Here is a 12,719-nt window from a genome sequence, read left to right on the forward strand (position 1 = left end):
GCTAACACAATCCTTGTCCTTAACAGAATGTTAGTGTTTCTTGCATTGAGACAAAATTTGATTAACCGCATATGACTAAATAATCAAGATGAGATTACTCCTCAATGTGTTATATTTATATAGCATGTTAGATAATATTTTAAAATTTAAATAAAAGTCTTTTACCTAAATTTTATTCTAATGAGGACAGAGTGATTAGTCTGTTAGAATTTTGCTGACTTTGATATGTTGCCCTGAAAAGTTTTGTGCTGTCTTCCAGATATCCATGATTGATGCTATTCCTACTCTTGTAAATGCAATTAAAATGATCTACAGTATCTCTCATTACTATAACACCTCTGAGAAGATCACGTCTCTGTTTGTAAAGGTAAGAGCCTGGTGTAGAGTCCGTGGTCACTTAGATTTCCTTGTCAATGGTTAATGTTGTTTTTTATAATTAGAAATTACCACATTGGCACAATCCAATGTCTCTGTATCCTACAATTTACCAAAAAGACTTAATCTCTTGATAGAAATAGAATTAAGCATACATGGGAAGCTGATTTTAGCAAATCATAAAGCATTATTTCCCAAAGTAATAATTATAAAAGATATTATATTGTTTATGTAATAAAAATGGAAAAAGATTCTTTTTAGAATTTCTTTCCCTATGATATTTAGCACATGATTTCTTCCTATTGGGTGAATTTTAATTAAGAAAAGCTATATTTAACTGGCCATCTTCAGTTTCATATTTTATGTGCTGCTGTTCCAAATTTATTTCATGCCAAGTTGTTTACTTGGTGTTATTAGAACAGTAATCATGGTAATAAAAGCCACTGCAATGTTCCAGTAATACATAAAGCAATTATAATGATTCTGCCAGAAAACATAATGATGTTTAAACCTTATGTCCTAACTCATAAGTGTTTATGGTGAACAGTGTTGCTTTTCCCATTTCCTCTCTAAGAAGGAAATGACTTTTTCATTACCAAGGTGAAAATTTTAAATGTTGTATTAAAATAGAGGCATTTCCCACTCCTCAGGACTGTGTTCAGTTCAGTTCAGTTCAGTTCAGTCATGTCCAATTCATTGCAGCCCCATGGACTGCAGCACACCAGGCTTCGCTGTCCATCACCAGCTCCTGGAGTTTACTCAAACTCATGTCTATTGAGTCGGTGATGCAATCCAACCATCTCATCTGCTCTCATATTTGGGTAGACAGGAGGGGAACCCACAAAATCCTTTTCTATACTCCTCACACTTTAATGTTATGTTGAAGTCAGGAGGGGCATTTCCCGAGTGCAAGACCCAAAAGTCAATCTGTGTTACGATGCATGTCCAGGTTTCATGCACTTTATTTGCAAGGCTTGTTTTAGAACCTAACTGTGAAACCTAATTTGAACCTAATTCTCTCATTTTTTTTTTAAATTCTCTCATTTTCAAAAACCTTTCGTTATGAAAAATTTGCAGCGGCACAAAAGGAAATATAATTGTATACTGGATCCCCTTGTGCATATCACCCAGATTACCCACTGTCAACACATGGCCAGTCTTGTTCCACCTAACCTTTGCACTGCAATCCCAGGCATACATACAGTACAGTCATCCCATTTTCCTTTTAATTTATTAAAATTAAATTTTAATTTTAAAATTTTAAAATTAATAAAATTTTAATTAATTAAAAAATCCCCAGTAGAATTCTGAAGTTTTTTTTTTTTTTTTTAAGTTTAAAGGGATAAAGTGTTGGCTTTACATACATTATATTTACTCTTTTTTCTATTGTCTTCTGCTTTTGACTTTTCTGCTACAGATCATGGTGTCATGAAATGATCAGGGTGGACAGTTCTTTTCATGGCACTTGGAAACTGTGAGTTAGATTTTTAGAGAAGGCTGCTGAAGAAGGAGACTTAGGAAAGCTCTTGATAGCTTTTAGGTAGGGAAGTGGTTGGCTAAGACATTCATCCTGCATTAACGTGAGGGTCTGAATTGTTGATTTTCTGTAGTGCCTCCAACTCTGTGATTTTACGAATCATTTTGATAATAGGAGCTTCCCTCATGGCTCAGATGGTAAAAGAATCTGCTTGCAATGCGGAAGACTCAGGTTTGATCCCTGGATGGGAAGATCCTCTGGAGAAGGAAATGGCAACCCACTCCAGTACTCTGGCCTGGAAAATTCCGTGGATGGAGGAGCCTGGTGGGCTACAGTCCATGGGGTCGCAAAGAGTCAGACACGACTGAGTGACTTCACTTTCACTTTCTTTCACTTTTGATAATAGCTGTGTAGAATTTAAAAAGGTTGACTAGAAGCAGAGAGTAGAATGGGTGGTTGCCAGGGGCTGGAAGAGTGTGGAAAATGGGACGATGTTGGTCAAAGGCTGCAAGCTTAGAGTTGTAAGATGACTGAGTTCTGGGGTCTAATGTACAGCTTGAAAGTGAAAGTGAAAGTCACTCAGTTGAGTCTGACTGTTTGTGATCCCATGGACTGTACAGTCCACGGAATTCTCCAGGCCAGAATACTCAACTGGGCAGCCATTTCCTTCTCCAGGGGATCTTCCCAACCCAGGGATTGAACCCAGGTCTCCCACATTGTGGGCAGATTCTTTACCAGCTAAGCCACAAGGGAAGCCCAAGAATACTGGAATGGGTAGCCTATGCCTTCTCCAGGGGATCTTCCTGGCCCAGGAATCGAACCGGGGTCTCCTGTATTGCAGGTGGATTCTTTACCAACTGAGCTATCAGGGAAGCCCCAATATACAGCTTGGTGACTATGTTTAGTATTGTGTTGTATAGTTGAAAATTGCTAAAGAGCAGATGTTAAGTTTTCTCAACACACACGCACACAAATAGTAATTATGTGAGGTGTTGGATGTGTTAATACTTGATTGTGCTAATCATTCTGTTATGAATATGTATACCAAGCATCACTTGTACACCTTAAGCATAATACAATTTTTGTTTGTCAATTATACCTCAGTAAAGCTAGGAAAAAAGAGAGTTAGTGCTTGATCACACTTGTGAAGGAAAAACATAAACCCAAAGGTTTATTCACAGATGTCATACTCAGAGAGGTTAGAAGAGCTGAGGACACTCTAGCCCAGTTTATGCTTGATGGCTGCTTACTGTACTTGACGTCATTTCATTGAAAAATTCCAGGTGACCAATCAGATGATATCTGCATGTAAAGCCTATATTACCAACAACGGAACTGCCTCGATCTGGAGCCAGCCACAGGATGTTGTTGTGGAAAAAATACTATCTGCAATTAAACTTAAGCAGGTAACAGTCAACTTAATAATATATTTAGAATTTAAAAATTATTTTTCCATTGTTTTTGCCAATATATCTTAAAAAAAGTATTTATTTATTTATCTGGCTGTGTCAGGTCTTAGTTGTAGCGTGCGGTATCTTCAGTGCATTCTGTGGGATCTTTCCTTGCTGTACACAGACTCTCTAGTTGCGACGTGCAGGCTTAGTTGCTCCAAGACATGTGAGATCCTAGTTCCCCTACCAGGGATTGAACCTGTGTCCTGCATTGCCGGACAGATTCTTAACCACTGGACCACCGTGAAAGCCCTGCCAGTTAAATAATTTATCAGTTATCATATCGTGTGGTTGCTTATGAAGTCACTTCAGTTGTGTCCAACTTTGTGTCCCTATGGACTGTAGCCCACCAGGTTCCTGTGTCCATGGATTCTCCAGGCAAAAACACTAGAGTGGGTTGCCACGCCCTCCTCCAGGGGGTCTTCTTGACCCAGGGGTCGAGCACGAGTCTTTTATGTCTCTTGCGTTGGCAGCAGGTTCTTTACTACTAGTGCCACCTGGGAAGCCCAGTTAAAAAGAATGGTAATCTTTCACTGTTAAGAAAAGTTGAATGTTAGTAAATCAGCCCCACAAATTTATTCACTTACTTTACCCTTTAGGGGACCTTCTATGTCCCAACACCACACAAGTACTAGATATACAAAGATGAAGTCGTTTTCCTTAAGCTTCTTATAGACAAACAGGGAGCTAGATGAAGAGCTAGGCTTCTCCTGACACAGTGAGACGCAGGTGGAAAGGCTGCATCTTTGAGTTGTATTATGAACCGTTAGGAGTTTGGACTCCCCTGGTGGTCCAGTGGTTAAGACTCCAAGCTTGCAGTGCAGGGGGCACAGGTTCAATCCCTGGTCGGAGAAGTTCTGCATGCCTCATGGTAAAAAAAAAAAAAAAAAAAAAGGAGTTTTCTAGGTTAGGGGTCAGGAAAAGATGACATCCCAGGTTGATGAGTGAGTTGCTCCAGAGGTATGAAACGGAAAGATTTTGTAATTCTACCCTAAATTTGCTATCACCTTCACTTAAGAGAATAAGGCTGATGTCTTTGTTGGGTTCCCTTTCTTGTATTTTGGTTTTTAATTTTAAGGAATACCAGCACTGCTTTCACAAGACAAAACAAAAGCTTAAACAAAATCCAAGTGAAAAACAATTTGAATTCAGTGAGATGTATATTTTTGGAAAATTTGAAACTTTCCACAGACGTCTTGCCAAGATAATGGATATCTTTACAACCTTCAAGACATACTCAGTACTGCAAGATTCTAAAATTGAAGGGCTGGAAAACATGATCACTAAATACCAGGTACTGTACTTCAAAACACAATTTGCTACCTTTATCCAGGAATAAAATTTTAATGTTTTTATGCAAATGACTATTTAGAATGCTTCAAATTATCAGTCTCTAATGCAAAAGATAAGCTTATGGCCCTTAAACAATAAAGCAGTTAAATTTATTTGAGAATGGTGCAATGATGCTAATATATTCTTTCCAGGTATGTGATTATAAGAATGACTTTCCAATAGTCTAAAATTAATCATCATTAGTAAAAGCGTTTTCATTAGTAGCACAAGAAAAATGTTTAAATATAACTTATTATTTCATTTATTCATATAAGAAATATTTAATCAAGCATATACTGTGTTAGGCTCTAGTTGACACTGAATTCTGAGTGATATCTGATTATATCTGCAGTTAAGCATTTTATATGGATTCATGTTAAAAACTAATGAATATAGTCGGGTTTTTTCTTGTTTGGGGACAGTGACACTAAACCTTAATTTTTCTTTTTGTCCTTGAATTTGAAAAGGATCATATAATTTACTGTCACTCATTGATTTTTCTCCTCTAACAGTTTAGGAGCCTGGTAGGCTACAGGCCATGGGGTCACAAGAATCAGACATGACTTAGTGACTAAACCACCATCACCAACCTGCAGCCTGTATCTTTGGGGCTTTCCTGGTGTCTCAGTTGGTTGGGACTGTCCCCTGGAGGAGGGCATGACAGAATCCCCATGGACAGAGGAGCCTGGCGGGCTGCAGTCCATGGGGTCGCAGAGTCAGACATGACTGAATGACTAAGTACCACACACAGCACTACTGTGTGAATATATATGTACATACAATTGTATGTATATACAACTGTATATACAACTGTAAACTTGATTATACAATTATGAACTATATATACAGTAGTAAACTTGGTTCAAGAATTTATGCAACTTAGGCACTTTTGTCTATTGAGAGATTTGAGTTGATGTTTAAATGGAAATGGCTTTGAAGAAGCATTTGTGGAAGCTGGTCCAACGTTCTTCATAAAAATTATATGCCTCTGTCAACAGTGTGGGCACCCAAGTTTGAGAATGGCTTAGTACCTGGTTAAGAATGATCACAGAGCATTAGAGCTCATTATTCAGAGCAAACAAAACTTCAGATAATAGTATTTTCTAGAAGATGAGTTACCTAATCTGTACTCTTATAGTCACAGATTGCAGCTTTGCAGAGCAGGAGGAAGCAATTAATTCTAGAGATTCTTTAAATGGTAGATTGTGGTCTGATATTTTATTTAGGACATTTGAAGCTTGGAAGGTAGCTTTTCACCTGTAGCTACTATAATATAATTGCGCTCTTCCTAAGTTGTTTGCATTCTGTTAAAGTCTATTTTCTGAGAAGACAAACTTTTTAATGAAAAATATTTTAGCAAATTCTACTTTAGGCTTCTTTTTTATTATTTCAGATGTAATTTGTAAGAAATTTTTAGACAGAACATCCACTTTTCAGATGTGGTTTTTACTTATTTAAAATTTTTCTTCAAGAATACATAAAGTCTCATGAAAATGCTTCCAAGTGGTTTCTCTGAATGCACCAGGCAACATTATACTACCTATAATATGCATGATGCAATGAGAATAATTAAAGAAATAAGGCTTCTCTGAAGTTGATTTTTGGGGAATGATTGCACAGGCTGTATATTTAAAGGTCATATTTAGGTAAATAATGCAAGAACATTGAAATATTGTCTTATTTGTTTCGTACTATTTCAGGGTATTGTTGCTACCATAAAGAAAAAGGAGTATGATTTCTTAGACCAGCGGAAAATGGAATTTGAGCAGGATTACGAAGAGTTTTGCAAGCAGATTAATGACCTTCATGTAGGTTGTATAATAACATTCTTGTTGACAGTCTGGTGTTTACTTTTTCCATTCTGTGTCATGCTGCTAATCATTACCCATTCAGAAGGAAGAGGCATCTTCATCACGGAGGTGACCGACAGAGGGCTTGGCCTGCATTTTATGATTTCAGATGAATAATTGAAGGTTCTTTCTCCTGGATTAAAGGTTCATAAATACAGCTTTGGATAACGAGCTGTAATCACAGATTTCTGCATGTGTTTCATTTTAGATCTTAGAAAATTAACTGTTATCCTCTGTTGAAACATAGTGTTATTAGAATATAGAAATTAGTTTCCGTTTGTTTGTTACTTTATAGCAGTGATTATGACCAATGATAGCTTGAGCAAATGGTCATCGATGTTCGGCAGATCCCAAGGGCAGGAGACTAGCTGGCCTTGAAACAGTGGTACCAGGGCTGACTCAGCACCTTGACCCAACTTGGTCTTAAAGCCCTGTTCTCTTCATTCTCCTTCCCTTCCTCCTGCTTTCCCCACTCTCTCCGGTCACTGCAGGTCAGCGCACAGGAGCAGGTTATGGCCATCAGAAGCTTCTGAGGACATGCCATGGACCCACTCTTAGCTCCCAATGTCTAAGGACGGGTTGGGTTGGTCAGGGTTCCAGTGTTGTGCCTCATTACTGTGGGGTCATATGGTAAACGCAGAGGACGTGGGACCCCCTGGCATGGCTGGGTGTATTTATTACCAGATGAGAAGAGCCAGGGAGGGTAAGTTTGGGAGACACACTAATGGATGTCCACCTTAATCAACGTGCAGACTTCTTCCCATGTTTTCTGACGATAAAATGAAAATGGCTGTTCTGTTCCTTCTTTTCCAGAAATTTTGGCCTGAAATACGCTTGTACACTTCAAGGGAGAAAGAGCTCTGAGTCATTTTTGGAAGGATGGGTTCAGTGTAGAAGGCATTATAATAAAACTTGCTAGTTCTGTATGTCAGGTCTGTTCTAGGCACTTTATAGGTGTTAATTCATTTAATACTCACAATAATCTGATAAAGTGTGTATTCTTATTACACTGTTTCTGGAAAGGAGGAAACTGAGGCATGGTGAAGTTAAGTGACTTTCCCACAGTCACAGAGGTGTTGACTGGTAGGCAGTCTGGCTCTAGGATTCAGGTTTTTTTTTTTTTTTTTTACTGGTTTACAATTTTTTAAAATTAATTTATATATTTTAATTGGAGGCCAGTTACTTTACAATATTGTGGCGGTTTTTGCCATATATCAACATGAATCAGCCATGGGTGTACATGTGTCCCACCATCTTGATTCAGGTTTTTAACCATTATTTTACAAGACAAATTTCAGGTGATGGAAAGATAGAGCGCTTGTAATAATATAAGCAATGAGCTCTTTGGGGGCTGACTCAGACATGAGATCTGTGGATCTTGATCTCTCATGGGAAATGGATGAGCAACGGCAGATCCTGAGTGTGTGCGTCATGGTCAGTGTTGATCCGTCGTCTTTGTGTGTGTGTCCTAGCAGTTTCTGATCGCACAGCACTGGAGGAGTTTGTATGCTGGATGCAGGTAGATGGTGAACACCTTGAGGGCAGGAACTGTGTTCATTCCTATCTATGTCTCCAGGCCCTAGCGGATGGGACTTTATATAACTGGAGACCAAAGGATGTTTGCTGGATTACTGTATGATTTGTGGTAAGAACTAGGCCCTGGTGGCTCAGTGGAAAAACGCCCGCCTGCAATGCAAGAGCTGCAGCTTTATCTCTGGGTCAGGAAGATCCCCTGAAGAAGGGAATGGCTGCCTACTCCTGTATTCTTGCCTGGAGAATCCCCATGGACAAAGGAGCCTGGAGGGCTACAGTCCAAGGGGTGACAAAGAGTCAGACACAACTTTGCTGCTAAACCACCACTACCACCATCAGACTCTGTTAAGTGAAGTAGGACAGGCAGAGAAACACAACTGTGTGATATCACTTATATATGGAATCTAAAAACCACAGTAAACTAGTGGATATAAGAAAAGAGAAGCAGATTCATAGATATAGAGAACAATTTCCCTACTTACTAGCAGTGGGGCGAGGGAAGGGGAGGCAAGGTAGAGGTAGGGGACTAAGAGGTAGAAGCTATTAGGTATAGAATAAACTACAAGGATATATTGTACAACATGGGGAATATAGCCAGTATTTTTCAATAACTATAAATGAGTATAACCTTTAAAAAAATGGAGTATAACCTGATGTTGAAGCCGAAACTCCAACACTTTGGCCACCTGATGCGAAGAGCTGACTCATTTGAAAAGACCCTGATGCTGGGAAAGATTGAAGGCAGGAGAAGAAGGGGACGACAGAGGATGAGATGGTTGGAAGGCATCACCGACTCAATGGACATGAGTTTGAGTAAACTCCAGGAGTTGGTAATGGACAGGGAGGCCTAGTGTGCTGCAGTCCATGGGGTTGCAGAGAGACGGGCACGACTGAGTGACTGAACTGAACCGAACCTTTAAGAAAATCACATCCAATTCCCACATATATTAGGACATCAGATTTGGAAAAAATCACAGCTTTTACTTTAAATGGCACATAAACTAAATGACACAATGAAATGTTTGTTTTAAGAAAAAATGGAAAAGAAAGATAATTATGGATATGATAGCAAAGCATAAGAACTAGATTTATTGTAATTAAACATGCATTGTCATTAAATTAATTATGTAAATAAATTAATGTAATGTAATTAAATATCAATAACCTCAGATATGCAGATGATACCACCCTCATGGCAGAAAGTGAAGAACTAAAGAGCCTCTTGATGAAGGTGAAAGAGGAGAGTGAAAAAGTTTGCTTAAAGCTCAACATTCAGAAAACTAAGATCATGGCATCTGGTCCCATCACTTCATGGCAAATAGATGGGGAAACAGTGAAAACAGTGGCTGACTTTATTTTTCTGGGCTCCAAAATCACTGCCATCAGATGGTGATTGCAGCCATGAAATTAAAAGACGCTTACTCCTTGGAAGAAAAGTTATGACCAACCTAGACAGCATATTGAAAAGCAGAGACATTACTTTGCCAACAAAGGTCCATGTAGTCAAGGCTATGGTTTTTCCAGTGGTCATGTATGAATGTGAGAGTTGGACTATAAAGAAAGCTGAGTGCCTAAGAACTGATGCTTTTGAACCATGGTGTTGGAGAAGACTCTTGAGAGTCCCTTGGACTGCAAGGAGATCCAACCAGTCCATCCTAAAGGAAATCAGTCCTGAATATTCATTGGAAGGACTGATTCTGAAGCTGAAACTCCAAAACTTTGGCCACCTGATGCAAAGAGCTGACTCATTTGAAAAGACCCTGATGCTGGGAAAGATTGAGGGTAGGAGGAGAAGGGGACGACAGAGGATGAGATGGTTGGATGGGATCACCGACTCAATGGACATGGGTTTGGGTGAACTCCAGGAGTCGGTGATGGAAGGGAGGCCTGGCGTTCTGCAGTTCATGGGGTCTCAAAGAGTCGGCACACAACTGAGCGACTGAACTGAACTGAACTTAACTGAAACATGCATTGACTGTACATTAAATGCATATTAGGCTTCTATGCTGTAGGTTATGGGTACAGAAGTAGATAGAGTTGATTGGCCCTTAAAGATCACATCTGACATGTAACATGATTGAAATATAAGTACATATATGTTAGAACAAAGTAATGAATGTATCTTAAAAATGGCAAATAGTGGCTAAAATGACTAATTATAGAAGTATAATATTCTGATATTGTACCAGCAAGTGAGGCTTCAAAGATAAGTTGACATGTTCCAAACAAGTCCTAGAGAACTTATTTTTTAATATAAATTTATTTATTTTAATTGGAGGCTAATTACTTTACAATATTGTATTGGTTTTGCCATACATTGACATGAATCAACCATGGGTGTAGATGTGTTCCCCATCCTGAACCCCCCTCCCACCGCCTTCCCCGTCCCATCCTTCTGGGTCATCCCAGTGCACCAGCCCTGAGCAACCTGTCTCATGCATTGAAACTGGACTGGAGATTTGTTTCACATATGATAATATACATTTATAAGGAGGACAGGTGGATTCTTTACCATCTGAGGCACCAGGGAAGCCCCGTAAAGATTTACTGCGTCCTAAGTTAGAGAGACGGAGAAGGCAATGGCACCCCACTCCAGTACTCTTGCTTGGAAAATCCCATGGACAGAGGAGCCTGGTAGGCTGCAGTCCATGGGGTCGCTAGAGTCGGACACAACTGAGCGACTTCCCTTTCACTTTTCACTTTCATGCATTGGAGAAGGAAATGGCAACCCACTCCAGTGTTCTTGCCTGGAGAATCCCAGGGAAGGGGGAGCCTGGTGGGCTGCCGTCTATGGGGTCGCACAGAGTCGGACACGACTGAAGCAACTTAGCAGTAGCAGTAGCAAGTTAGAGAGATGGTCAGAGCAACCTGCTGGACTACAGTCCACAGCATCACAAAGTGTCGGACATGACTTAGCTACTGAGCACAATAACTAGAGATACTAAGCATCTTTTCATGTGCTTGTTGGCTATTTGTGTATCTTTGTATAAATTAAAGGGAGGGAGTGGAAGCGTTGTGAATGCTCTAGTTCTGCACAGTTTATACTTGGATACTTTTATATAGTGATAACCTCTGAGGGTTTATTTAGGTAGGCTAACTGTACAATTCTTCAGTTCAGGAAGATTTCCTGGTCCTAAGACATGATGTTTGCCGTAGAAATACATGGCCCAGTATCCCTGGGTCCTGCGCCAACCCCCTGACTGCTCTGGCTCTCAAGGCCCTCTTTGTCTGGCTTCTGGACATTTATCTTCCTTTAAGCTTAGATGAGCATTATATCTGCTGCTGTATTTTGTCCTGTAGGGTGCGTGTTTGTAGAGAATGGGGAACTCTTTTATCTTGTTGCTAAATAGGATTTCTTTGCAATGTTAACCCATTGTTCATCGTCAGACTTCATTCTGTTTCAGAAAGAGTTGCAGAAGTTCATGGATGCTACATTTGAAAAGATTCAAAACACAAATCAAGCTCTAAGTATGTTAAAGAGATTTGAAAGGTAAAAATTTGAAAGACTTCTAAGTTCTGTTTTCCAATTGGGATAATATGAACATAGTTTAGCTTACAATTTTATTGTTATTATTATTTCATATTCTAATGGGAAGAAAATCCTCTCTTGACAATCTGAATAACAAGACCACAGATTTAAGTTCTTCAGAGGATTACAGGTTTATTTCCTCTCAGCTTTGAAGTACCTTGTGACTGCCTATCATAATAGCAGTTAATGTTTAAATAATTTGAAGAAACTCTTACCAATAGTTTTGACTAGGTTTTAAGGATTGATACTATTTAAAAAAAAACTGAAACACTTCAGGGAATTCCTTGGCGGTTCAGTGGTTAGGACTCTGCATTCTCACTGCCAAGGGCCAGGTTCACTTTCTGGCTGGGGAACTAAGATCCCACGAGACATTAAAAACAAAACAAAACAAAAAAAACTCACAGCCACTGTATTGCCATATGATTGATGGGCTGATTCCATTTTTTTTTTTTTTTTATAATTTTGTTTTAAGATCTTTATTGAGTTTGGACTTCCCTTATGGCTCAGCTGGTAAACAATCTGCCTGTAATGGGAGAGAGCGGGGTTCACTCCCTGCGTCGGGGAGATGCTCTGGAGAAGGAAATGGCAACCCACTCCAGTATTCTTGCCTGGAGAATCCCATGGACAGAGGAGCCTGGTGGGCCACAGTCCGTGGGATCACAAAGAGTTGGACACGACTGAACAACTAACAAACCTTAAATTTGTTGCAATGTTGCTTCTGTTTTATGTTTTGGTTTTGGGTCACAAGGCCTGTGAGATCTTAGCTCCCCAAGCAGGGATTGAACTGACACCCCCTGTGTCGGAAAGGGAAGTTTTAACCATTGGACTGCCCATTTTGCTTTTTTACCATGCCAAGTAAATACTTCATTCTCTTCCGTCAGCATATATATATACATATATATATATAGGCTGTTCAAGGTAGTTCTTTTATGTATTGATAAGACAAAAAATTAGTAAAAATATAAAAATGTAATTTTCAAGTTTCACTTACAGGACATATATAGGTTCCATACAACAATATTTATGAAGAATAACTATGGAATAGACCATAAAAAATGAATTAAAAATTTCAAATACCCATTATCATATGGACCAAGTTTTTTAACCACAATGCAATTAAATTAGATCTCAAAAACGTATGCTTAGAACTTTTAGGTCTCCTCTTTTGAATA

General features: G+C 39.2%; 1 protein-coding gene across 2 annotated transcripts in view; it reads left to right on the forward strand.

The window, feature by feature from the left end:
• The window catches only part of DNAH5 (dynein axonemal heavy chain 5), a 332,322-nt gene that overhangs the window by 83,510 nt on the left and 236,093 nt on the right, over positions 1–12,719 (forward strand). For both annotated transcript variants that reach the window (XM_024981527.2, XM_015459121.3), the window contains exons 9-13: positions 260–367; positions 3,136–3,258; positions 4,382–4,597; positions 6,336–6,443; positions 11,423–11,508. In XM_024981527.2, the coding sequence (XP_024837295.1) occupies positions 260–367; positions 3,136–3,258; positions 4,382–4,597; positions 6,336–6,443; positions 11,423–11,508 (641 nt within the window). The remainder of the gene's footprint in view (positions 1–259; positions 368–3,135; positions 3,259–4,381; positions 4,598–6,335; positions 6,444–11,422; positions 11,509–12,719) is intronic.

Source organism: Bos taurus, chromosome 20, assembly GCF_002263795.3.
Source record: "Bos taurus isolate L1 Dominette 01449 registration number 42190680 breed Hereford chromosome 20, ARS-UCD2.0, whole genome shotgun sequence".
In the NCBI taxonomy this organism is placed as follows: Eukaryota; Metazoa; Chordata; class Mammalia; order Artiodactyla; family Bovidae; genus Bos; species Bos taurus.